General features: G+C 46.7%; 1 protein-coding gene across 1 annotated transcript in view; it reads right to left on the bottom strand.

Annotated features, from left to right (window-relative positions):
• LOC135210327 (uncharacterized) overlaps positions 1 to 27,759 on the bottom strand; it is a 702,311-nt gene that overhangs the window by 29,293 nt on the left and 645,259 nt on the right. Inside the window, 1 exon segment of the mRNA XM_064243213.1 lies at positions 1,325 to 1,498. Within this exon segment, the coding sequence (XP_064099283.1) occupies positions 1,325 to 1,498 (174 nt within the window).

Genomic DNA, 27,759 nt, shown 5'->3' with positions numbered 1-27,759 from the left:
GAATTTCTCAGACTATATTCCATAGATGCTGCTGTTTTAATGCAACTAGCTAATAATGCCAAATATATGTAGAAGTAATGATGCATGGTCCGAAGAATTAATATGTACAGTGGCCCCTCGTTTTACACGTTTCACATTTCTGCTGTCCACTTTGACGCGGATTTTTGTGGAACACATTATTCACTTTTCCAAGGGGGAACTTTAACTAATTTGTAGATTTTTCTTTGGGCAGTGCGCATCTCTAAAATAATCACTAGTTTGCTTTTTTTCATAGAGCAACACTGTGTATTCATTAATTACTGTACTTTCATTAAAATATATAAGAGAGAGAGAGAGAACTGTGATTTTTATGGTTATCGGTGGACTCGGTTAAGGGCGATCCTATTTTATGGAGCTTGTCTTGCACCATAAAATCAGCAATTTATGGCACCATAACACACCAAGTTCTGGTTATCAGCACCATAAGTTGCCAATAATAAGTTATGGTGCCACAACATACTTAACAGAGGCGCCATTAACAGGTTATCAGCACCATAAATTGCTGGGTTTCAGTTAATGGCGGTTTTCGCTTATCAGGACCGCTTATCACTGATATTTTGCCGTTGTTCTTTTTATTAAAGGATAAGTATTCTGTTTGAGAGTGAAACTGGTTTTTACATCAAGTCTAAGCACAGTATAAATGGATTCTGTAAGTGAAATGTTTCATTGATACATATTTTGCTGTTTTTTTTTTAATAAAGGATATATGTACAGTGGAACCCCCTATTTGCGGGGGTTGTGTACCACACCCTCCCACAAATAATTAGAATCCGCAAATACTTGGATCCCCTATAAAATGCTTAAACTGCTTATTTTGTTAGTTAAAACTCAAGAAAAACCCACTAAAAATGTTTATACCTGGTTTTTTAAGTTTTATTTATCCTAGAAAGAGCAGAAATTGATATGAAAATACAATAATCTGTGGATATTTCTCAGAAAAATGATTCGAGTAGGCAAATTTCCCCTGAATAAGGCCAGTAGAGGAATTCGCAAAACTGGAGTCAGCGAATGTTCCCGCGTAAAAATGTGGGAGCACTGTATAAATAAAAATTTCCTTTAATGCAATGACAAAGAAAACAGAGCCTTCATGCTCTATAAGAGCAAAGGCACAAGCACATTTCTTTGATACAAAAAATTACGCTAAGCATAGAATTATATAGTGCTATGACAGCATACTATACAAAAGGGAAGGTGCCTGCTAAAATGCTATTGGATTATTTGACACAACAAAATGTTAAGGATAAATTAAATATGTTTTAAAGTACTACAGAATGTTTGAACTCACCTAGATACATTATCCAGTGTAGAAGAATGTAGTATATCACTGATAGTCTTATCAATTACCTCCAGTTCATGAACATCATTAGTTATCATTACATCCTGACCAGCTACTCCAACGACATTTTCCTTTCGTACTATGACTGATTTGAATTGTATATCAATGTCTTCAAAGTTCCTTCTGAAATAAAATTTCACCCCTTAATTCAGTGTAGATTAATCTAATGGTACAAAATAGAACTAGAAGAAATTAAAAAAAGGGACATTAATTTACAAATGGTGCTCAGGATGAAGGCCACCAAGAGCTGGCCAAATAATATGAGTAATGAGTTTCTAATGAAACACAGTACAGTTGACCATCCCGGATTTGTCAGCTCACAATTTGTGGACTCAGCAACTTGTGGAATTTTCTGTGGAACCTATCTATATATTATTCGCAAAAAAAATCGCCCATTTTTGGACTTTTTGTAGAGCAATACTCTGTATTTTCATATTATTTTCGTGAGTAAACACCGTAAGTACTACTATACCTAATATAATAGTTTATACATTTTATGATAATGATTTACAGTATTATTTTTCAAATATTAAGTTTGGTAAAAGTAAATAATAACCTCTCTTACTGAGATGAAAGAATTTTTATGCCTATATAATATGTATGTTTATTTATTTTGTATGATAAAAATGTTATTGTTATAATACAATTAAGTTTGTTCATACTTACCTGGCAGATATATATATAGCTGTATTTTCTGAAGTCCGACAGAATTTCAAAACTCGCGGCACACGCAGTGGGCGGCCAGGTGGTAGTACCCATTCCCGCCGCTGGGAGGCGGATATCAGGAACCATTCCCATTTTCTATTCATATTTTCTAGTGCCACTGTCTCCTGAGGGGAGGTGGGTGGGCACTTAATTATATATATCTGCCAGGTAAGTATGAACAAACTTAATTGTATTATAACAATAACATTTTGTTCATGAAACTTACCTGTCAGATATATATATAGCTGAAACACACCTTCGGATGGTGGGAAGAGACAGAATAGGATTTTAGGAAACAAAATTAAGTAGATGATATAAATCTTGGTTCCTCACCTGTTAGCATAGCTGACTTCGTGATTACTGTCACCTAAGCCTGCTTCTGCTTAATCAGAGTTGCCAGTGAGGTAGAGACCTGTAGTGCTGGTGCGCTCCAGATGATCTGACAACGGGGGCGTGCCCACAACGTGACTAGACCATCGTACCATACATATGAGGGCTATGAAGCAACTGACCACCACCTGACCAACTAGACAAAACCCCGTGAAAGCTAAACTAATGAATGGAAGATCTCCACTAAAGATCTAACCATCAACCAAAAACACAAAAAATTAAAAACTAAACCTAACCTATAACCAGGGGATAGGAAAAGAGCCACCTCAGCCCCCAAAACTGTATCTGCAGAAATGTATGGTCCTATAGAACAACAGTTCTCGTATATCGTTCTCACATCTCTTAAATAGTGTGAGGCGAATACTGAATTGCTCCTCCAAAAGGTGGCATCAAGAATGTCCTTGATTGACATATTCTTTTGGAAGGCAAGTGAGGTTGCAACAGCTCTGACTTCGTGAGCGTTCACTCGCAGGAGACTCAAATCAGTCTTCTGGCAAGATGAATGAGCCTCTTTTATAATGTCCCTCAGAAAGAAAGCCAAAGCATTCTTTGATAAAGGTAAATCAGGTCTCTTCACTGAGCACCACAAATTACCTGAGGGACCTCGTACCTCCTTCGTTCTGTGTACATAAAATTTGAGAGCTCTGACAGGGCACAGGAATCTCTCTGGTTCTTGACCCACCAAGTTCGTCATTCCCTTTATTTCGACGCTCTTGGGCCAAGGGTTAGACGGGTTCTCATTTTTGGCCAAGAACGTGGGACTCAAAGAGCAGACAGTGTTATCACTTTTGAAGCCCACCTGTTCACTAATGGCTTGAATTTCGCTAACTCTCTTCGCCGTCGCCAGAGCAGTTAGGAAAAGAGCCTTTCTCGTCAAGTTCCTAAGAGACGCTGCGTGGAGAGGCTCGAAAGGACTTTACATCAGATATCTTAGAACAACATCTAAGTTCCAGGAAGGAGGCCTCATCTGAGTTATCTTTGACATTTCAAACGATCTCAAAAGATTGTGAAGATCTCTGTTGTCAGCAAGATCTAGGCCTCTGTGCCGAAAGACTGCTGACATCATACTTCTATATCCCTTGATGGTTGGGACTGCCAACTTCTGCACATTCCTCAAGTATAGAAGAAAGTCGGCTATTTGGCTCACAGAGGTCGTGGAAGAGGAGATTCCTTCCCTTCTACACCATGCCCTGAAGGAAGCCCACTTTGACTGGTAAACTGCCCGCGAAGAAGCCCTCCTTGCGTTGGCGATCGCTTTCGAAACTGTTTTAGAAAAACCTCTCGCTCTGGCCAACTTTTCGATAGTCTGAACGCAGTCAGACACAGAGCAGAGAGGTTTTTGTGGTACCTTTCGAAGTGGGGCTGTTTGAGTAGATCTTTCCTCCCAGGGTAGCGTCCCTTTTTTTTTTTGGGAAGTCCAAAACAAGGAATGACATTACCTCCGTGAACCAATCTCTTGCAGGCCACATCGGGGCGATCAGGGTCAACCTCGTCCCCTCTGACGCCGCAAACTTTCTCATGACTTCCCCCATGATCTTGAACGGTGGGAAGGCATACAGATCCAAGTCTGTCCAATCCCAGAGCAGGGCGTCTACAGCGACCGCTCCTGGATCCATAACCGGGGAGCAATAAAGAGGAAGCCTCTTTGTCCTCGACGTCGCAAAGAGGTCGACCAGAGGACGTCCCCATAACATCCACAGTTCTCGACAAACGTCCTGATGCAGAGTCCATTCTGTCGGCAGGAGCTGATCCTGTCGACTGAGAAGGTCTGCTCTGACATTCTGGACTCCTGAGATGAATCTCGTAAGGATCTTCACTCACTTTGCACTTGCCCACAGCAGAATCTCCCTCGCTAGGTAAAACAGAGATCGGGAGTGTGTTCCTCCCTGATTCCTTAAGTACGCCAGGGCTGTGGTGTTGTCCGAGTTGACCTGGACAACTTTGCATGCAACCTTCTCTTTGAAGAACTGTAGCGCTAGAAAAATCGCTGCTAGTTCCTTTAGATTTATGTGCCAGGACATGTTCCCCCCTCCAGTGCCTGACACTTCTTCCCCTCCTAGTGTTGCTCCCCAGCCCGAAATGGACGCGTCGGAAAACAACACTAGGTCGGGGCTCTGAAGTTTTAGAGATAAACCCTCTCGAAACTTCTGTGGATCGAGCCACCATCTTAAATGGTGCTTTACTGACTCGGATATCTTCAAGGTCGCATCTAGATCTTCCTTGACCCTCCATTCTTCTGCAAGGAAAAACTGGAGAGGCCTGAGGTGCAGTCTCCCCAGGGAAACAAACTTTTCCAGCGAGGAAATGGTCCCCAGCAGACTCATCCACTCCCTCGCCGAGCAAGTTTCCTTCCCTAAGAAGGCTGAAACTTTCTCTAAGCCTTGCAGCTCTCATTCCTGGGACGGAAACGCCCGAAAAAGCCACTGAATCAGTCTGAATACCCCCAGAATACACGATGGACTGTGTCGGGGTCAGATGCAACTTTTCGATGTTGACCAGAAGTCCCAGGGACTTCAGACACCTCTCCTCTGAAGACGCTCTGATGAGCCAATTGTCGAGATAGAGAGATACTCTTATTCCTAAAGAATGCAACCATCTCGCTACATTCTTCATTAGAACGGTAAACACTATCGGAGCCGTGCTTAAACCGAAACACAGGGCTCTGAATTGCCAGACTTTGCCTCTTAGAACAAATCTTAGATACTTTCTTGATAGAGGGTGGATCGGAACGTGAAAGTATGCGTCCTGCAGGTCCAAGGACACCATCCAGTCACCCGGTCTCAAGGCTCCTAGAACTGACTGAGGTATTTCCATTTTGAACTTTATCTTTTCTATAAAAAGATTCAACCTGCTTACGTCTAGGACTGGACGCCAACCCATCGACTGCTTTGGTACCAGGAAAAGCCTGTTGTAAAATCCTGGTGACCCCAGGTCTACGACCTGCTCCACCGCTCTTTTTTTCGACCATTTGATCTAGAAGGTCGAAAAGTATCTGCTGTTTCTCCCCTTGATACGAAGGAGAAAGATCTCTGGGAGTTGTGCATAGAGGAGGAGGTACCAAAAAGGGGATCTTGTACCCCTGTTCCACTATCTTGAGGGACCAAAAGTCCGTATCTCTCTCTCTCCATGCTCCCGCAAAGTATTTCAGTCTGGCTCCGACTGGTGTCTGAAGGCCATAGCTCTCATTTCTTAGCTTTTGGTTTAAATGGAGCTCTTCCTCTTGAAAGGCCTCTCCCTCGAGGAGCTGCTCTCGAGGGAGGAGCCCCACGAAAGGGTTTCAGCTTCTTTGGAACTCGTCCAAAAGAAGACGTAGTAGGTACTGCGGGACGTCTGGAGGACTGGGCTAAGAGGTCCTGAGTAGCTTTTTCTTGCAAGCTAACAGCCAGGTCCTTCACCAAAGTCTGGGGGAAGAGATGGTTCGAAAGAGGCGCAAAGAGAAGCTCTGCTCTTTGAGCCGGAGTAACCGACTTCGCTGTAAAATTACAAAACAGCGCTCTCTTCTTCAAAAGAGCCGTACCGAAGTGCGAAGCCAACTCTTCCGAACCATCTCTGACGGCCTTGTCCATGCATGTTAATACACTGGACAGCTCCCCGAGACTAATAGAGTCCGGACTCCTAGATTGAATATCTAGGACTCCCAAGCACCAGTCCAAGAAGTTGAATACTTCTAGAGTCCTAAAAAGTCCTTTTAGGTGATGGTCGATCTCCGTAGGAGTCCATGAAATCTTTGCTGACGACAGAAGGAACCTCCTCTGAGCGTCGACCAGACTTGCAAAATCCCCTTGCGCTGACGAAGGGATCCTCACACCTACTTCCTCTCTGGTCTCGTACCAAACACCCCCTCCTTTACCACTGAGTCTCGAGGGAGGAAGGGCGAAAGTAGACTTGCCCTGATCTTTCCTACGTTCCATTCAATCCTGGAACTTCTTAAAAGCCCTCTTGGTGGACAGCGAAGTCTTCATCTCAACGAACTCTGGGGTTTTACAAGACCTCGATGAGGAAAACTGAGAGGGTGGAGACCAAGGAGCTGAAGGCTGAAATTTGTCTCCAAAAGACGAGCGTAAAAGTCGCACTAGCACTTTGTAATCCGAAACGGACGAAACAGATGGCTGATTCTCCTCAACCGAGTCCGCAGGACTACTCAATTCTCCTTCCTCCCTAAGAGGAATCGGAGACTGCACAGCATGAGAGGGCGTACGACCAACGGGTCTAATCTTCAAAAGAGACCTCTGCGTTTTGGAAGAAGAAGCCTCTTCATTCCGACGGACCTCCTGTCGTTCGTTGTAGCGTGAAGAAAGACGATCGTCTTGAAAACGCTGAGCGTCCTGAGAGGCGACTTGAACTGCCTTAATTCGCAGAGTCTCGCGCACAACATCCTGGCGAGCTTCTACCGAAGCGTCCTTGAAAGAGCCTAGAGAAGCGTCCTTATGCGTCTTCACAAAAGCTTCCTTACTAGCGCGTACCGAAGCACAAGCCCTCAAAACGTCTTGCTGAGCGCTCTCAAAAGTATCTACGCGAGCGCTTGGAAAAGCGTCCCTCCGAGCGTCAACAACAACGTCCTGACGAGCGTCCTTGCCCTGCTGGGCGTCCTCAAAGGCGTCCTGAAAAGCGTCCCGTCAAGCATCCTCAAAAGCGTCCTGTTGAGCGTCCTGTCGAGCGTCCTGTCGAGCGTCCTGCGCAGGACGTCTAGAGGGAAAACTAACCTCTTGTCTACGCGCCTTCTTACTCGTAGAACGAGAGCGGAGAGGCACCGATGTAGACGCAGGAGGAGAACAAGACGAACAAGGAGAAGAAGGAGACTGCTTAGACCTCTTAACAGGCAGTCTAACGTCCTTCCTATGGTGAGGCTCGACAGCTTTCTTAGCTATCAAAGCAGATAACTGGTCCTGAAGGGACAAGAATGTTCTTCGTGGGCGAAGAATCTAAAGCAGGTGAAGGGCTGAACCTGCGAGAAGACGAGGGGCGAGGGGACGCCTCCTTCCTTCTCACAGGTACAGCTACCTGCCTCTCCAAAGAACGACTGTGGTGCTCCTCAGCGTCATCCTCCGATGACGTCCTACATCTCTTCTGCGGCGAAAAAGCGTCATACGACGCAGGAGAAGACCGCAACGAAACCGGCGAGAGAGGACGTGAAGCGTCCTCACTTCTAAAGGTCCTTTTCAATGGACGCGAGTCTCCCCGAGCACTCACCCCCTTGCGCGGGGAGGGCGCCTCGGAGGACGAAAAACAGTCCTTGAGGATGCGAGCCTGAGCACGCTCCTTGGCAGCCTGGGAACTTGCAACAGGTCCTGCCGAAGGGACGCCAGATCGGTGGGAAGCCCCCGTAACCCTCTTGCGGCTTTCGACATGCCCACTCCCTGAGTCCTGGGAGTCCGACAGCGGTCTAGGCCTAGAGGCATTATGGGGCCGATCTGACGCCCCCTCCACAACACTAGGGGCACAATCATTCACTTTCACAGAGCCGGTTTCTAAGGCTAGCACTTTAGATTCTAGAGTACGTAAAGAATCTAAAATAAGAGAAAGGGCATTACCTTCTCCAGACACAATTTCAGGGCCCGAAGGCAACAACACAGGGTTAGGAGATACAAAATCTACTGGGGTTATTGAAGGTGGAATATTACTTCCCTTACCTTTACTGGAACCGCTCCTAGAGGAAGACCTCCTGATCCTATCATGTTCCAATTTCCGTCGATAGGAATCATACATCTTCCATCCATCATCGGTCAAACATTCACATTCCTTGCACCGATCATCCAATAAGCATACATGCCCCCTACACCCCGTACATACAGTGTGGGGATCTACCGATGATTTCGGTAGCCTCACCTTACAATCACTCTTCACACACACCCTGAAACTCACTGAACTTGATCCAGACATCACGTTCACAGAAAAGCCAATCCAAATTCAAAAAACAGTCCACTATTGCGCGTGCCTAGCCACCAATCCAGAATCAAAACCAAAAGACAATCCAGATACTTAAGTGACCAAAAGTTTAACAAAATCCAAAGGCGGAGGTACTGCAAACAGTTGTTACAGCACCGGCCGACAGAAAAAATATGAATAGAAAATGGGAATGGTTCCTGATATCCGCCTCCCAGCGGCGGGAATGGGTACTACCACCTGGCCGCCCACCTGCGTGTGCCGCGAGTTTTGAAATTCTGTCGGACTTCAGAAAATACAGCATATATATATATATATCTGACAGGTAAGTTTCATGAACAAATGACAAATTTTTAACCAATCTGTATTTTTCATAACTAACAAACCTGAGATCTTAACATTAGGATAAATAACTTAGTGCCAGCTGGAAACAGGTAAAGTTAAAAAATTGTGTATGCAAGGGACAATTGGCATCTGTGCTTGGTCACGAGTCATGTGGAGCCACCCACATAACCCTCTTGAACTCGTGATCCTGTTAGTTATTCTTCCAACCCAGGTTAGTTGTTAGAGGGGTGGTTAGAGGTGGGCCTTTGTATGTTAAGACCTCAGGTTTGTTAGTTATGAAAAATACAAATTGGTTAAAAATCTGTCATTTGTTCATATACGAAACAAACCTTTGGTCTTCACATTTGGATAGACTTACTTTTGGTGGGAGGTAAGTACTATTAACCAACTGGAAGTTTGCCACCTTTGATCAGTTTTCCGAATAGGTATTCTACGAAACAAATGCCAGTACAGTGGTACCTTGAGATACGAAAGGCTCAACTTACAAAAAACTCGAGATACGAAAGCAAATATGAAAAATTTTACGGCTCTACATACGAAAATTGTTCAAGATATGGAATTTTTATTCTAAAATTAATATTAATAATACTTACCTGTATAATTTATCTAGCCCTAAATCCCCAAAAACCGCACCAAAATTTACCACATTGGCAACCCTGTTACCTCCTATTCTGTCCGCCAGTTGGCAACTGTTGTTGACAGATACAAAAACCTTCCCTCAAATCAGTTGTGATAGGCAGATCGTGGGGTAGGATGGGTGGGACTAGATAAATTATAAGGTAAGGGTAAGTTATTAATTAAATTAACTTTTAGAAAAATAAAAATTACCATATTAAATAAACATTACCTTAATTAAATCTTTATCCTTAGCCCACGATTAACCACATTGAAAAGGAGGAGGGAATCTGAATACAATTCCCCTTCGGACATAATGGAGAAAACAAACAAAGAAATATATATCATAGGCAGTCAAAACTCAACCCAAGGTCTAAGATACTAACAACTCAAAGTCTCCTACCATAATGCCACAAACTGCGGTAGCACAGGACAAGGAGTAAGTGCATAGTCAGTCCGTCTGTACTAAGTCAGGTGACCGACCAGGTGACCAGTCAGACGAATTGCGGACAGCAAGCTGCACCCTGAAGACTATCAAGCCACTATTCTTTCCCTAAAGGATGAGTGTCTGGACTGTCTGGCGATTCAAAGCTAAGCAAACCGTGGGGGTGTATCAACGCAACCCGACGTCGCCAGCAACGAATCGGCTCATGAGCAACTCCTAACGCGAGCTTTCTGGTGCCAAGAGAAAGGAGCGCGGAGCAAAAAGGCGATTCAGTCCCGAAGGACGAATGCCTGACAGTCCAACCTGGTCTCATGTTACACGATATCGGCGGGGTGTATCAACGCAACCGACTTCGTCAACAAGAAACTCAGGGCTACTAAATGTCGCCTGATCTCACACGAGTGTCGACTCCGAGAAAACAGGTGAGACAAAAAGTAGATAGGTGAGCGACAGTCACCAGATGACAGCAGTACGATCCATCGGACTAATTCCCACTTTGTCCAGGACAGTGGAAGAAGCAGGAGTCGTCAGGGACAAGCGAACCAGTGGCTAGTCCTAGGTCAGCATCGACTCTGGGAAAGAAGCGTAGTCGCCAGTGCCGACAACCCAGTGGCTGGAACCATTTCACACTGACAATGGACAGCAGCATGAGTTGCCAAGCAGTCAGTCCCTGTCATCAACAACACCTAAATACCAAACTGCCTAATTCCCATTATAACTACGTCAAAAACAAATGCCATCGGGTTTATAATTACAAAAACAAAAAAATATATACAACAAAACAAAAATACCAAATTTGTAACTAATTGTATTTTTCATAACTAACAAACCTGAGGTCTTAACATTAAGGATTTACTAGCGCCAAGCTGGAAACCGGTAGAAATTAAATTTTACTCTTGTGAGATCCAGGGACTAATGGCATCTATACCAGGTCACGGGCATGTATACCCAGAATGCCCACGGCTACCTGTGACCCATCAGTTATATTTCTAACCCAGTTTAGACTGCTAGAGGGGTGGTTCGAGGTGGGCCTTTAACTGTTTAAGACCTCAGGTTGTTAGTTATTGAAAAATACAAATTAGTTACAAATTTGGTATTTTTGTTCATACACGAAACAAACCTTCGGTCTTAACATTAGGATAGACTTACTATTGGAGGGAGGTAAGTCTCTACAACTGACTGGGAGTTTGCCACCTTATCCATTTCCGAATATATATAGGGAAATTCTAAGAGAACTGGACAATGAACCTAGGACCAAAGATATAAGCGGATCTATTGGTTTCCTCCCACTGGGTGTAGATACCATTCTACTGTTTACTCTTGTCCCTTGCGACTGGATCCACCTCACCCCTCTTTTTCTTATTATCCAGAGGGGTGTGTTGCTACTGAGAAGTATATCATCAGCTAAGATAGCTTCACAGTATGGCTGACCATCTCCCCTGCATCTAGTCCGTTCCAGCACATGACGGTACTCTCCTTCATATTGCCCGTAGTTAAAGGAGTAGGAAGAAAGTAGTAAAGAAAAAAGACCAGTCATCCCATTCATTCTACTTTCATACCTTCATCTTAGACTAGACGCAAACTGACCCGCCAGGGGCACTGGATGAACTATCACTTGTTGGGCCGCCACCACTGGACCCAAGGAAAAGGTGTCCAAGGATCTATGGGCAAAACATCTTTCAATAAAATGAGGTGAAAGTTGTTGACGCTTCCACACGCCAGCTTTCAGAATTTTATCCACAGACATGTTCTTCTTAAATGCCAGGGAAGCACTCACACCCCTGATGTCATGAGCTCTAGCTCCCACCTGGCTATCTGACCCTCTATCTTCTGCAGTATAAGCATTTCTGATCGTCTCCCTTAGCCAAAATGATATTGTATTCTTGGGACACTTCCTTCTTGTTCCGTCCTGTACTTACGAACAACCTCTGGCACCCCGGCCTGAGGTGCCTTGTTCTCTTTAAGTACTCCCTTAGTGCCCTGACGGGGCGCAGGAGCATTTCAGCTTTGTCGTTGTCTACAAAGTCTGCCAAGGAAGGTATGGTAAAGGAGTCGAATCTGCCGTCTACTATTGTTGGATTTGGCTCTTTTGCCCACGAATTCTGGACCAAACTCACACACCATTGATCTCCAACCTCTCGAGTGCTTTATGAGATAAGAGAGGCCATGTAGCTCCCCCACCCTTTTGGTTGAAGCCAGGGCCAATAAGAAGACTGTCTTCAGGGTCAGGCTCCTATCCGTGGACTGCCTTAGTGGTTCGTAGGGGGGTTTTGTCAGCCCACTACTCAGTACCTTGTCAGATCCCAATCTGGGGCTTTTAGCTCCTTTGGTGGGCATGGACTGTTCAAAGCTCCTCATCAGCATGGCCAACTCCCATGAAGACGTTTAGTGTCCACTCCTTTCATTCGTAAGACTGAGGCTAGAGCAGCCCTGTACCCCTTCACTGCAGATACAGACATGTTTTTCTGTTCTGAGATATATCAGAAAGTCTGCTAACTGCTGAATAGTGGTACCGAGTGGAGACACGTTCCCCCTACGACACGTTCCCCCTACGACACCAATCACAGTATGCTGACCACTTCCCTTGGTATACTGTCGCAGATGATTTTCTGATATTACCTGCCATCTGAGTTGCTGCTTTCTGCGAAAACCCTCGCTCTCGGAGGAGATACTTGACAGTCTCCACCCGTGAAGCGATAGGGACTTCACCGACTGGTGGTACCTCTCCACGTGCGGCTGACACAGAAGGTTGCTCCATGGAGGTAACTCTCTTGGCACATCTACTAGGAGTTCCAGTAGGTCTGGAAACCACTCTGCTTTCGGCCATAACGGGGCTACCAGGGTCATCTTGAGGTTCTGAGACCGCATTACCCTGTTCAGAACCTGACGGATTAGACAAAATGGAGGAAATGCGTACACGTCCAGATTGTCCCAGGGGTGTTGTAGCGCATCTTCTGCTACTGCCTCTGCGTCCGGGACTACTGAACAATACACTTCCAACTTTTTGTTTGTACCTGGTTGCGAATAGGTCTATGATCGGTCCTTCCCACAACATGAGCATCCTGTCCACTACCTGTTGGTGTAGGGACCATTTACTCCGTTCCCAGAATCTGATCCCTGCGGCTCAACTTGTCGGCCACTATGTTTCTTTTTCCCAGAATATACCTGGCCTTGATGTCTACCAGGTTCTCTATAGCCCACTGGTGAAGTTGAACTGTCATCACTGTAACTGCCGAGAAAACTAGGCCTCCTTGCTTGTTTATATAAGCTACTACTGTGGTGTTGTCTGACATCAATACCACTGAGTGTCCCTTTACTCTCTCCCTGAATTCTTGTAGAGCAGGAAAGAAATGCTTTCAACTCCGGCACGTTTATATGGAGTTCTCTGTCCTTGCAACTCCATTTTGCTGACACCATCAACTCCTCCATATGGGCTCCCCGCCTTCTAGTGACGCATCCGAGAACAGCAAGAGGTCTGGGAGGATTGTTGAAGGGGGACACCCCACCCGTCAGATTGTCGTCGTCCACCCACCACAGCAAGTCTTTCCTCACTTCTGCCGACAAGGGAATTTGCTCGTACGGGTGATCTACTGTTGGTGACCAAAACTCCTTCATCCTCCATTGTAGGGACCGAAGGTGTAGCCTTCCTTGTGGTACTAGCTTCTCCAGGGAGGTTAGGATTCCCAGCACCACCTGCCACTGTCTTGCTGGCTGTGTCTGCTTTCCCAGAAAGGCATTCACCACTTGTTTGCATTTCTCTACTCTGGTCTGTCGGGAATACTTTGGCTTGTGTTGTGTCTATCACCATTCCCAGATATTCCAAACGTTGACTTGGATCCAGCTGCGACTTCTGCTGATTCACCACAATACCTAGGCTGTGACAAAGCTGCAGGAGGGCCGCCCTGTCCCTGAGTAATTTCTCCTGGACTTTGCTATCACCAGCCATCGTCCAGATATCTTATCAGCCTGATCCCCTGAGCATGCGCCCACGCCGACACGAGGGTGAACACTCTTGTAAAAACTTGAGGAGACGTTGTCAATCCGAAGCACAGGACCTTGAACTCGAAAGCTTTCCCTGCAAGACTGAAGCGGAGAAATTTCCTTGAAGACTGATGGACTGGTATCTGAAAGTATGCGTCCTTTAGATCGACTGTCAGCATAAAGTCTCTCCGATTCTGACTGCTTGTAGAACCGTTTTCGGAGTTTCCATCTTGAAACTGGTTTGTTTCCTTATAAACAGATTCAGCGTTGACAGGTCTATTACTGTCCTCCACTCCCCGTTGGCTTTGGGTACCAGGAAAATCCTGCTGTAGAAGCCTTTTGTCGACTGCATACTTGTTGCACAGCTCCTTTTTCCATCATTCTTCACTTCGTCCTGCAGAATAGTGGCCTTCTGAGATTTGTGGCATAAGTGACGTGGGGTAATGGTTGATCTGTCAGGGCGGGGTTACCTCGAACGGAATCAAATACCCGATCCTGAGAACATCCACCACCCACTGCTCTGCCCCTAGTTCCTGCCACACCTTCCAGTGATTTGCCAGCAAAAACCCCCCACTGGTGTGGCCGAGTGATGGGAGGCGCCCATCCTATCTTCTTGAGCCTCTCCCCCTTCCCCTATTGCCCCTTCCTCTGTTGTTTCTATTGTGAAAGGGCCGATGAGTTTATCCTCTTAAGGGGAAGAGGGTCTTGTGACTCTATTAGGGATGCTATGTCTCACTGGTTTTCTTTCGAGGACATCTGCTGTTGTCTTCCCTCCAAAGGAATAGTTTGACTGTTAGAGGTTTTCCTAACTGCCTGTTGCACCAACCTATCGTTAGTGTCCATCCTTCTTCTATCTATCGCTTCTTCCAGTATGACCTCTGGCAACAGTAGTTGCGATTCCAAGATATCCCCATTCCTCATTGCATAACAGGGAATCCAAATCCACATTGCGGCTTAGTCTAGCCAATGCTGCATCTCTCCTCATTAGCAGGATATTTCCCGCCCAAAACATTGGGCACTTACGTTTGTCAGGTACGCAATCGCCTTGGACCCTGACTGCAGTAATTCTAATGAACAATGGTTCATCCACTACTTTCCTTGTTGCTTCCAAGGATGCAATTTTCGCCACTGCTGTTGACCAAAGGTCTAACCAGGACGCAGCCTGAAAGACAGAAGAAGCTGTTGCTTCTAACGTGGCAGCCTCTTGGTACGTCATCGAAGGGCACTCCATTTAACCTGATCCAAGGTTAATCCAGGCCTTAACCTTACAACATTAGGGTTCATTTGTCTAGACAGCAAAGGGACCTTCAGTGCGTATAATATTTCCTTTGCTTTATCATTGGGGGTGGGGATAAATTTTTAAATTTAATGATCTATTAGATCTTAAGGAATTATCCTCCCTGCAATCTTTGCGTTTACTTGTTGTTGCAAGACCGATTCCGCATGACCTCGAACAAGGCAATTCATACGACACCTTGGTATCCCTCTTTAGTCCAAACGCCATGTCAATTCCAGGAGGAAGCATACTGGCCGGTGTTTCTGTCTTCTCCGAAAGGCTATTGAATTGACGAATCAAATCAATAACCTCTGCATACGAGGCCAGAAACTCTTGGTTTTCTCCTTCCTCCGGCTCTAGTGTACCACTCTCCGTCACGTGAGATGTTGTCTGACCTCTATCTTCTGAGACGGCCCGGAATTCCACGGCCGCCCTGCCCCTACGGCCGCGGCCTCTTTGATCTTTGCTGGCCGCTGTTGGCTCGATCCCAGATAGTCAGCAGGGGAACGAGAACGTCTCACTCTTTCTCTGCTCACGGATCTAGAGCGAGAATCTCGTCTAGATCTCCAAGATGAAGGCTCCCTTAATTGACAGAGGTAAGTTCGTCTCTATTAGCATTGGCATCGTTTTCGAGCGTCGGCGAGCCCGGCCTCGGCCTTCTATCCAGACGGACACTGCCTTCCACGAACGTATCCGCCGAGGTTGCCAACTCTCTATTTTTCGTACTTTTAATAGGAGCCTTATCGTCCTTCGTACGTATTTTGAACGGCCTTACGGGCGAAACTGGGACCTGCATTCGATCCTCTGCTGCACCTTTCGCCGCCAACGTCGATTTTACCAGAGGTATCGCAGTTTTTGCGATCCGAACTGGCAACTCCGCCTCGGCCGCTAGCTCGCCGGCCGTCACCTCTCTCGTTGTTCGGACTCTTGCGAACGGCTTCGTCTGCCAACCTTGTGCTTAATAGCCACTGATTTTCCGACCTTCTTGCTGACTTGGAAATGACAGTCTTCGTCCGAAGAAGAGGAAGAATTGATTCTTCTCCTCTTAGCCCGAGGATCCGCTAGGAACTCCCGAATCCTCCTCCAACGCTTGACTGGCGCTCGCCGTGACGTTATCGGACTTAGCGATGACGCCGAACTAGAGGAAGAAGACGAAGAAGGCGAATCACACTTTCTTTTTGTCTCTCTTATTCATTCTCTCCTCTATATCCTGTAACTTCTGCATTACAGTTTGCATTGACGGATCAGAAGGCGTATTAGCGTCTGGGTGCAGCGAAAAAGGCCGAGAATCGGTCTGTGACGTCATCACGCCTGCCATCTCAGAGTGTGACGTATGTTGTGACGTCATCCCTCTCGTAGGGAGAAGACTGAGAGGTTTCTGCTGGTAACCGCACGTTTGCTGCCAAATTACCTCCCACGTTCTGCATCGCTGTAAATACTGAGTGGGATGGTGAAGCAGCGGCATTAATTCCCATAAATTGCAAGCCCGGATGAGGAACATTCAGCGCTGCCGGACCCTGCTGGAACCGTGACGTCATATAATGCGCAAGCAGACCATCCAAGGTTGGTACGCCTGGTAGGCCTAGCGCTGACCACGTACCATCTAACCTATGCGCTTGAGTAGCAGGAGCCTGGAACAAAGATGGCGGATCTCCCCCTCTACTTGCTGGGGAACAAGGAGGAGAGTGCAAATTATTCATAAAATTACCCAAGGCCCCTCCTGACGTTTCCGATACAGAACCGCTAGGAGAAACCGAAGGGGTATGAGACAATTCAAAAGCAGGTGGAGAAACATATGGAGCAGTCTGGTTTATTACCGATACAAAAGAAGCCGGTAAGGTTTGGTCATCCAAAGATGGCGTCACCCCCTTTCTTTGTATTGGCTTTTCCATATGAACTTTCTTCCACTGTTCCACCGACCAACCGCGACAAACAGAACACGGATTAGTAACCGTACATACGTTTTCCCTGCTACCTACTACACGTTGGATGAGGATCCGTCGACACCGAAGTTAGGAACCTAGAACAAGGGAAGCCACTGACTCCTGGGCATTTTCCTTTGTCTCCTCTTCGAAGCGGTAGACGATCCCGATGTTGAGGCAAAATTCTCCATCATACCACGTATACACTCTTACCACACACTGATCACACTTGGAGAAAAGAAAAGGAATGAAAAATAAAAAATGAAATGGATAAAGAACGGGCAAACTGAAAAACAAGGCTTTAAATGAGATAGACAGTAACACGTCTTATCTTAAAGGCGGTAGGAAAATAACTGATGGGTCACAGGTAGCCGTGGGCATTCTGGGTATACATGCCCCGTGACCTGGGTATAGATGCCATTAGTCCCTGGATCTCACAAGAGTAATTTTAATTCTACCGGTTTCCAGCTTGGCGCTAGTAAATCCTAATGTTAAGACCGAAGGTTTGTTTCGTGTATGAACAAATTAATGAATAATATACAGGTAGCAACCAAACGTAAAACAGGAAGACTACCTAATTCTCCTGTCTGACGACCTGTCCTGCCATCACCAACGGGCCCAAAGAACGAAGGTCGCCTAGAACTAGAGAAATATCCCTCAAGTTAAAAAAGAGGCAAAAACAGAATTAGAACGCCAAGTCGCCGCTCAAGCACCTTGGCGCGACTGAGACGTTCTTCATAAAAGCTACTGATGTAGCAACTGCTCTAATACTGTGTGCTCTCGGCGTCTGGTTCTTCCCCAGCAGCCGAACCACCAGTTTTAACGATCAGATCTCTGAGAAAAAGGATACACCATTCTTTGAAATAGGTCTCTTGACATTTCGGGGTGAAACAAACATGACGGGGACGACCCTGAATGTCCTTCGTGCGGCGTAAATAGCATGAGAGTGCCCTAACAGGGCAAATAACTAATTCCTCATTTAAATTACCAACAAAGTCGACCAGCGACTTCAGTACGAAAGACCTGGGAATGGGATTATCAGACGATTCAGTCTTTGCGACAAATTCAGGAAGGTATGACAAAATCATGTCTTGTCCAGATCTGGCAACCAGAAAAGAGAGTGCTTTGCAGTTTCACCCACCCTCTTGGCTGTAGCCAGTGAGACAAGAAGTGTCTTAGAAGAGAGGTCCCTAAATTTGGCAGAATTCAGAGGTCAAACTCAAACGGAGGGAACCTTAAGGCTTGAAGGACTTTGTTAACGTCCCATGTCGGAGGCGAACACTGCGGCCTGGTCTAGATAGGGAAAAAGATCGAAGTAAATCTCTAATGACATAAGATGAAGAGATCTCAGGGAGCCTTGCCTAAAAAACATAGGAAAGCATAGACCTATAACCCTTAATGCACGAAGGTGACAGGGCCCTGTCATGATGTAAATGAAACTAAAAACTCCGCTACTTTTGGTAAGGAAGGTCTAGAAATTGAATGTCCTTGAGACTTACACCAACGTCTGTAAACCGACCATTTAGCCTGATAATTTACTCTGGTTGATTGCCGTCTGGCAAGAGCCAACTGTCGCGCCCACTCTGGAGGAGACCCTTTGTGCTTGGAGAACCTCCTGACAGTCTCCAGGCATGAAGATGAAGCATGTGGAGCCTCTGATGGAACCGATGAAAATGGGGTTGTTTGAGAAGATCTGGTCTCTGTGGCAGGCGAATAATGGGGGGTTCCACCAGTGCTTCCAGAAGGTCGGGAAACCACTCCTTCTGTGGCAGAAGGGGGCGATCAAGGTGAGATCCAGACGCTTGGTTGCCCTCACTTTGTTGAGGACTGACCTCACCAGAGAGAACGGAGGAAAAGCATAGGCTTGAAGTCCCTCCCAGTCCTGCAAAAGAGAGTCTGTCCCGGCACTCTGAGGAGTCTGGTAAGGGGCGTAAGAATATCTGGCACCGAAAATTCAGTGGGGTGGCAAACAGATCGACTGTGACAGGCCATTTCTTCCTGAGGCTGTTTGAAGACTTCCTGGCAAAGTGTCCACTCCGACCTTGAACTTCGTTCGGTCTCGACAAGGCGTCTGCTAAGACGTTGTGGTTGCCCCAGGATAAACTGAGGGACCAACGGTAATCCCCTGTCTTCTGCCCAACACAGGATTGATCGGGCTTCTTGAGTGAGCAGATCCGACTGTGTGCCGCCTTGGTTTCTCAAGTACGAGACTGTTGTGGTGTTGTCAACAAAGATCGCGACAAACCGACTCCAACAGTTGTTCTGAAAATGAAAGAAGGGCCTAGGTACACTGCCCTCAGTTCCCTCCAATTTATTGAACATGATCCTCTCCTCCTCTAACCAAAAGGCCCGAAGCGGCTTCGGAGCCCAGGTGTGCGCCCCAACCTTGATCCGAGGCGTCTGACAAAATAAAAAACATTAGGTCCGGAGGAACCGAAAGAAGAGATGTCCCTGACTTGAGGCGGTGAACTTGCATCCACCAAAGGAGATCCTTCCCGACATTTGTGGGAAGAAGGAGGCCGACTATCGTGTCCTCGGACACTGAAAATCCCCATGACTGGCGGAAGTGTCGACTGAAGGGGACCTCATTTCTGAGACGGACCTCCGGGAAAAACCGTTTGGATGAGGGATGACAAATGGCCCAGGAGAGACCTCCAAAGAGAAACTGGCTGCGTTACGGAGGACAAAAATTCTTCGATCAGACTCAGAAGCTTGTCTATCCGTTTTCTGAGCGGGAGAAGCCCTCAAAATCTGGGAATTCAAAACAATCCCCAGATAAGTCATGATCTGGCAAGGGATTAGATTGGACTTGTCGAAGTTGACACGAATGCCCAACTCGACACAAAGAGACAGAACTATCTCCCTCGACCGGAGACATTTCTCTAGAGATTCGGCCTGGACTAGCCAATCGTCCAGATACCAAAGCATCCTTACATTTAACTGATGCAAAATAGCTGAAACAGGAGCCATCACCCAAGAAAAGACCTGTGGAGCAGTGGTGAGGCCGAAACAAAGGTCTTGAACTGGAAAACTCCTGAGTCCGTGAAAACCGAAGGTAAGGTCTGCTTCTTGGATGGATGGGATTTGATGCAGATAAGCATCCTGCAGATCGATGGAAATCATCCAGTTCCCCCCTCCTGACGGATGAAAGAACAGTCTGGACCGTCTCCATCTGAACTTGGACTTTAGAATGAACTTGTTCAAAACCGAAAGATCTATGATGGGGCGCCAGGCACCGAGGCCTTTAGAACTACAAACATCCGAGAGTAAAACCCGGGAGAAGGAGGAGCTCGCTCTATGGCATCCTTCTCCAAGAGGGGCCGAAAGCTCCTTCTCCAAGGCTTGACCCCTGATTGAGTGAGGGGGAATAACTGCTGAACTCGAGAGGACGATTGGAAAGTGGAGGTCTGGAAAAAAACCAAAAGGGATCTCGTAACCTTCCTTCAGGACCTCCACCACCCAAGCATCCACCGCTTCTCCCCTGCCAAGTGACCAATGGCGGGAGAGACAAGCTCCTACTGGCGGTCTCCAGGCGAGGTGATGACTCTACTTCCGAAAATTCTTACGTAGAGACAAGGAAGAAGAAGAAGAAGAAGAAGAAGGAAGGTCCTCCTGGAGGTTGAGCTCTTTCTCTGCCCTTAGAGCCACGCCAAGAACCCTCTCCCGCGTTTCAAAGGGTGAGCACCAGAGGATGAAGTAGAGGCACCAGCAACTGAGATTGTACTCTGGAAAAAAGAGCCAGAAGGAGGTTGTTGGGCTGGAGCAGAAGGTACAGATCTGGTCCTAAACTTACGCTTACTCCTTGAAGGAACGGGAGGAAGTACCAGAGGAAAAAGCTCTTGATAAGGCCCAGTGAGCTTGGGAAGAGGCATCACCTTGATGTTCCTTCAAAACCTCAGAAAGCACAGAAATATCGAAAAGGAAATCGCCAAAAGGAGAAGAGGACAACAGACGGGTTCTCTGAATCTCCGATACAGAGGAGGGTAACTGCGACAAATACAGGTTACGCCTAGAGAAACAAGAAAGGCCTGCATTGAAGCAGCAAGCTCGTTCTGATGTACAGAAGCGATTGAAATGGATGAGCAGAATTTCTCAAAAAGAGGAGCATCAGGAGGAACAAACCCGGAGTCCTTGATATACATTAAAAGCCCTCCGAGGACCCACATATTGAAGGATTGAGCTTCTTGTAAGGAGCTCATAACAGACTCCATAGCAATAAAATCTTCAATTGAGACAGAGACCGAAGCCTTGGAGAAGGGCAAGGGTTGACTTGAAAGTCGGACAAAATCAGGATTTGGCTTGGGGGGTCGAGAGAATGAAGAATCATCCGCCACCTGGTAAACTCTCTCCGGTGTCATAGAGAGAAGAGAGCTTCCTCTTCCCTTCCCGATCACCTTCGAAAGTTTTAGCGGCAACGTCCGCCCTCACTCTCGCGAACCTCTGGGCAAAGGGAAAACGTAAAAAATTCCCGTGACCGGGAAGGACCGTCAAGAATCCCTTCTGTAATACAACGAGGCGGAGGCTGCTTCTGCTCTTTAGGCCTCGCCTGAGGAAGAAAACTCAAAATTAAATCAAAAAAGTTTTCTTGAATTCTACATCATGACATCCATTCGAGGGAAACATCAATATCACACGAATCCGCGTCATCATCATCATCATCGTCAGATCCTAACTTAGAAACTTCCCCTGAAGTAAAATCCTGACGACTAGCTATCTTAGGTCTGACACTAATATCCCTCCCCCCTTCTCCTAAATAAGCGCCCTTTGGCACTGTTACGGGACTAACAGGGGACACGTTGGGTAAAGATTCGTTAGGCACCTGCCCAGACCGGATCCCCCCTAGGCCTTCGCCACGACGGGGTTCACAAGCCGGGGTATCTGTCGCACCGTTACCCATGGTGCTGTCGACAGGTACCTGACGAGGAGCTGAAAATGAATCTAAAAGAGTGTTACACATTCTAGTAAAGGCTTCTTGAAAATTCTCTGACAGATTGTTAAACTTAGCTGAAATATCTCTATCTAGACTAAGCTGTAATTTCTTAAAATTCTGTTTCCAGGTAGTTTCCAAGAAAGTTGAAATTCACGGAAAGAAGAGGATGCTCTCTTTGGAGACGAAGATGGAGATTATCAAGAAGTATGAAGCTGGTATGCGATTGAGTGTGATCGCCAAGGAATACAGCCAAAATCCGTCGACAATAGGCACCATCCTTAAGCAGAAGGATGTCATCAAAGCAGCTACACCTTCCAAGGGCATCACTATTTTGTCCAGCAAGAGGACCCAGGCCAAAGACAACGGAGGAGAAGGGACATCAACGCCAACCCCAAACTTCAAGGCTTCGCATGGGTGGTTCAAGAAATTCCGTAAACGGACTGGCATCTATTCGGTGGTGCGGCATGAGGAGGCGGCCAGCTCGGACATGAAAGCGGCCGAAGCCTTTAAAAAGACGTTCGACGAGATGATGATCAAGGAAGGCTACAGTTCTCAGCAAGTCTTCAACTGTGATGAGACTGGCCTTTTTTGGAAAAAAAATGCCTCGTCGGACGTACATCACGCAGGAAGAGAAGAAGCTACCCGGGCATAAGCCTATGAAAGACAGGCTTACGCTTGCACTTTGTTCCAACGCCAGTGGGAATCGCAAGGTGAAGCCCCTACTTGTCTATCATTCCGAGACTCCTCAAGCCTTCAAGGCCCACAAAATGCTTAAGAAGAAGCTTCCAGTGATGTGAAGGGCTAATGCAAAAGCCTGGGTAACAAGGCTTTTGTTCACAGAGTGGGTAAATCTGTGTTTCGGCCCGACAGTGAAGAAATTCTTGGAAGAGAAGCGCCTCCCTCTGAAATGCCTGCTGGTGTTGGACAATGCCCCTGCTCACCCTCCTGGCCTCGAGGAAGATATCCTAGCCGAGTATTCCTTCATCAGGGTTCTTTATCTTCCGCCTAACACCACCCCTCTCCTCCAGCCCATGGACTAGCAAGTGATATCGAACTTCAAGAAGCTGTATACGAAACATCTTTTCAAGAGATGTTTACACATCACCGATGCCACAAACATGATATTGTTATGATACAATAAAGTTTCATACATACTTACCTGGCAGATATATACTTAGCTAAGACTCCGTCGTCCCCGACAGAAATTCAAATTCCGCGCCACTCGCTACAGGTACGTCAGGTGATCTACCGGCCTGCCCTGGGCGGCAGCACTAGGAACCATTCCCGTTTTCTATCATATTTTCTCTCTTCCACCTGTCTCCTGCGGGGAGGCTGGGTGGGCCATAATCGTATATATCTGCCAGGTAAGTATGTATGAACTTTATTGTATCAAAACAATATCATTTTTCCATACAATCAACTTACCTGTCAGATAATACTTAGCTGATTGGCACCCGTTGGTGGAGGGTAAGAGACAGCTAATTCTGGAATAGACAGGTAAACAACATATGTTGTAGGTATAAATAAAACCTTGGTTCCTACCTGATAGGTAGTAGACTTCGTGGGGTGTTTTGCCCAGTAGTCTCAATCACCTCAATAAACTTTAGCGAGATATATGATCTATGGCTAAGAGTTCTTGTGGTCTGCCGATGGGGTCTTATCCGCTTACTCGGCAGAGCCTGAAAGGACTTTGTCAATGGGTGCTGATCCACTTATATGACAAGAAACCTTATTAAGGAGCATACACCAATCCCGGCAACTGATCCAACCCACATGTTAGAAATAACGATTGTGTCCCGAGTTATCCCCGAACTCTTCACAACAACCATAACTCAAAAGCACATACCACACATGACCTAAATTTCAAAAAAAAATTTATACTCATCTAATCAGATATCACAAGAGTTTCTTACTGAACAACAGAGACGGCCGCCCGTGCGGCACCAAGTCCTTTTTGTTAGAAGAGACTCTAGAACATATCTAAAAAGAAGGTAAGTATATACTTAAGGATTGGTGTTGGCTCCCATACCCAGGATCGTATCCGCCGATACGAAAGGACCCAGAGAAAAACATTTCTTATAGGTCACACGAACGTCTCTCAAGTAATGAGATGCAAATACTGAGTTGCATCTCCAAAATGTCGAGTCTATGATGTTTTTAGGTGACATATTCTTTTGAAACGAGAGAGACGTCGCTACTGCTCTCACTTCATGAGCTTTCACTCTCAACAGTCGGAACTCTTCATCAGGACAGATCTTATGCGCGTCTGTAATGACGTTTCTCACAAAGAATGCAAGAGCATTCTTGGACATCAGTCTTGTGGGGTCTTTTACCGCGCACCAAACACCTTGTCTAGAGCCTCCCATCTGGTGTTTTCTCTGAAGGTATTTTAATTTTTTGAGCTCTTACAGGACATAGAGACCTCTCTGCTTCTCCGCCTACGAGACTCAATAAGCCTTTAACCTCGAAGGACTTAGCCCAGGGATTCGTGGGATTCTCGTTTTTAGCTAAAAACAGGGTTTTAAACGAGCAAATAGCTGAGTCTCCCTTGAATCCTGCTTTATCCTCCAGAGCATGTAATTCACTAATTCTCTTTGCCGTAGCTAAAGATAATAGGAATAGGCATTTCCTAGTGATGTCTCGAAACGACGCCAGATGAGGAGGTTCGAACCTTTCGGATGACAGGAACTTGAGTACCAGTCTAGGTTCCAGTTAGGAGGGACCGGTTCCTTAGACTCGTAGTCTCAAAGGATCTTATGAGATCGTGGAGATCCTTGTTATCTGCCAGATCTAATCCTCTATTCCTGAAGACTGCCGAAAGCATACTTCTGTATCCCTTTATTGTGGATACAGCTAGATGAGATTCTTCTCTCAGGAATATAAGGAAATCCGCAATTTCCGCTACAGAGGTAGTGGAGGAGGACAACTTCTTAGTTCTGCACCACCTTCTAAAACCTCCCACTTGACGATATAACTTGTCTAGTGGGAGGTTCTGCGGGCTCTCGCGATTGCGCTTGCAACTTTACGAGAAAACCCTCTCGCTCTGACGAGTCTTTCGATAGTCGAAAGGCAGTCAGAGCGAGACGCGGGGAGGGTTTTGATGATACCTCTGGAAGTGTGGCTGTTTGAGAAGATCCATCCTTCTTGGGAGGGATCTGGGAAAATCTACCATCCACTCCACCACCTCCGTGAACCAGTCTTGTGCCAGGCCAAAAGGGGGCTATCAATGTCATGCCTCGTCCCCTTTGAAGCCCATCAAATTTTTTCAGCACCATCCCAGGTTTTGAACAGAGGAAAAGCGTAGACGTCTACGTGAGACCAGTCTAGTAGGAAGGCGTTGACTATCAGAGCTCATGGGGTCTTCCCCACGACCGAGCAAAAGACTGGCCCAGCCTTTTGGAGAGGAACGTGGCAAAGAGATCCACCATGAGGAGTCCCCCAAAAGAGACCGTAGATCTTGACACACATCTTTGTGTAGGGTCCACTCTGTGTGAAGGACCTGGTTCCTCCTGCTGAGCCTGTCCGCCCTCACATTCCTTTCTCCCTGAACGAACCTTGTAAGCAGGGAGATGTTCCTCTGAGACGTCCAAAGCAGAAGATCTCTTGCAAGTTCGTAGAGGAACAAGGAGTGAGTCCCTCCTTGTTTTCGAATGTAGGCAAGTGCTGTGGTGTTGTCCACATTTACTTGAACTACTCTGTTTGAAAACAAGAGGTTCTAGACTCTTCAGAGCCAAGTGTACGGCGAAGAGCTCTTTGCAGTTTATGTGCCAAGACACCGTTGCTGCTTCCCAAGGTGCCTGATACTTCCTTCGAGCCTAATGTTGCTCCTCAACCCCCCCCCCCACCCCTTTCCACTTTCCTGTACTCCGACGCGTCGGAGTACCAACACTAGTCTGGGTTCTGGATTTTCAGGGAGATTCCTTTGTTCTCCTTCAGAGGGGGCAACCACCATTCCAAGTGCGGTCTCATCTCCACTGGAATGGGAAAAGGCGTCTGCAAAAGAGTCCGGTCTTCTAACTCCAAGACCTCTTGAGGAAGAATTGAAGTGGGCGTAAATGAAGTCTTCCTAGAGGGAAGAACTGTTTCGGAGCGAGGAAAGGGTCCCTAGAAGGCTCAGCCATTCCCTCGCCGAAGTCTGTTCCTTCCCTAAGAAGAGAGAGAACTTTCTGCAAACCTTTTGCGATTCTCTCTTGCGAAGGAAATACTCGAAAACCCGAGAATCCATCTGAATCCCCAGATAGACTAAGTTCTGCTGGGGGTCAGCGTGACTTCTCGAGGTTTACGAGTAATCCCAACGATCTGATCAGGTTTAATGTCAACGTAAGGTCCTCCAAGCACTGTCTCTCTGATCTGGCCCTGATGAGCCAGTCGTCCAGATACAGAGAAATATTTACACCTTTAAGGTGAAGAAACCTCGCCACATTCTTCATCAGGCTTGTGAAGAACTGAGGAGCTGTGGAAAGGCCGAAACACAAGGCTCTGAACTGAAAGATCCTTCCCCCCGTCATGAAACGGAGGTACTTCTTCGATGAAGGGTGGATCGGGACGTGAAAATAGGCGTCTTGGAGTCCAGAGACACCATCCAATCTCCTTGTCGCATAGCCGCAAGGACTGAGGCAGAAGTCTCCATCGAGAACTTCTCCTTCTGAACAAATTTGTTCAGAGAGCTGACATCTAGTACCGGTCTCCAGCCTCCCGCCCAGGCCTTCGCAACCAGAAAAAGGCGATTGTAAAACCCGGGGAGTTTTTGATCCAGTACTAGTTCTATCGCTCTCTTGTCCCACATCTGATCCACCATCAATCGAAGAGTTTCCCTCCCTCAGCAACAGGATCCTTGTACTTTGGCTGACCAGTTCCCGCGGAGTTGAAGTCAGGGGAGGACTGTTCCCAGGTAAAGGGATAAGAAATATCCTTTCCTTATTACGACATTGATGAAGCGTCTGAGTTGATACGTGCCCAGGACTCCACAAATCCCAGGAGCCTGGCACCTACTGGTGCTTGGAGGAGAGAAGCATCACTTTCCCTTCTTAAAGGGACAAAAGGCAGACCTACCTCTCTTCTCAGGAGCCTTCCTTCTTGAGGGAGCTCTGGAGGTAGGGCCACCTCGAAAGGGCTGAACCGATGTACTCGGTCCTTTCTTTTCCGCCCGCAGTAGCAGGTTTCTTCTTCCTTGCTGACTGGGTAAGAGGTCTTGAGTCGCCTTCTCAGTTAATGAACGAGAAATGTCCTTCACTAACTGAGAAGGAAACAAAAAGTCTGATAATGGAGAGTACAGTAGCGCTGCCCTTTGAGAGTGGGAGACTGCTTTAGTCAAAAAAGGCACTAAAGACTGTCCTCTTCTTAAGAAGACCCGCTACCAAATGAGAGGACGATCTCAAACGAGCCATCCTGTACCACTTTGTCAATACATGACAGAATACACAGGAGAACTTCTGGGTCGAGTCCTTCCGAATCATGGGCCTTCTTGGACATCACCCCAAGGGACCAATCTAAGAAGTTGAAAACTTCTAATACATGGAAGAGTCCCTTGAGGAGATGATCCAGCTCTGAAATGCCCCAAGTCACACGGGCAGAGTTCAAACCTTGCCTTCGTGACGCATCGACTAAGGTTGAAAAGTCCGCTTCTGCCGAAGACGGAAGAGAAATGCCCATACTCTCTCCCGTCTGATACCAAATACCCCGTTTACCAGCGAGTCTCGCTGGGGGCATTCAGAAGACCGTTCTGACCAACTCCTTCTTCGGGACTCCATCCAAGAATTTAAAGACTTTTTGTGAGCTGTTCTTCCATCGAAATGGCGGGGCTTCATTGTTAGAAAAGACAAAGACTTCTTCGTCTTTGCGCTCGAGAACAGAGAGCGTGGAGAAGGAGGAGCGGCAGGGGTCAAATCGTCT

The sequence above is a fragment of the Macrobrachium nipponense genome, chromosome 39, assembly GCF_015104395.2.
Source record: "Macrobrachium nipponense isolate FS-2020 chromosome 39, ASM1510439v2, whole genome shotgun sequence".
Classification (NCBI taxonomy): domain Eukaryota; kingdom Metazoa; phylum Arthropoda; class Malacostraca; order Decapoda; family Palaemonidae; genus Macrobrachium; species Macrobrachium nipponense.
This window is presented reverse-complemented; position numbering and strand designations above follow the sequence as displayed.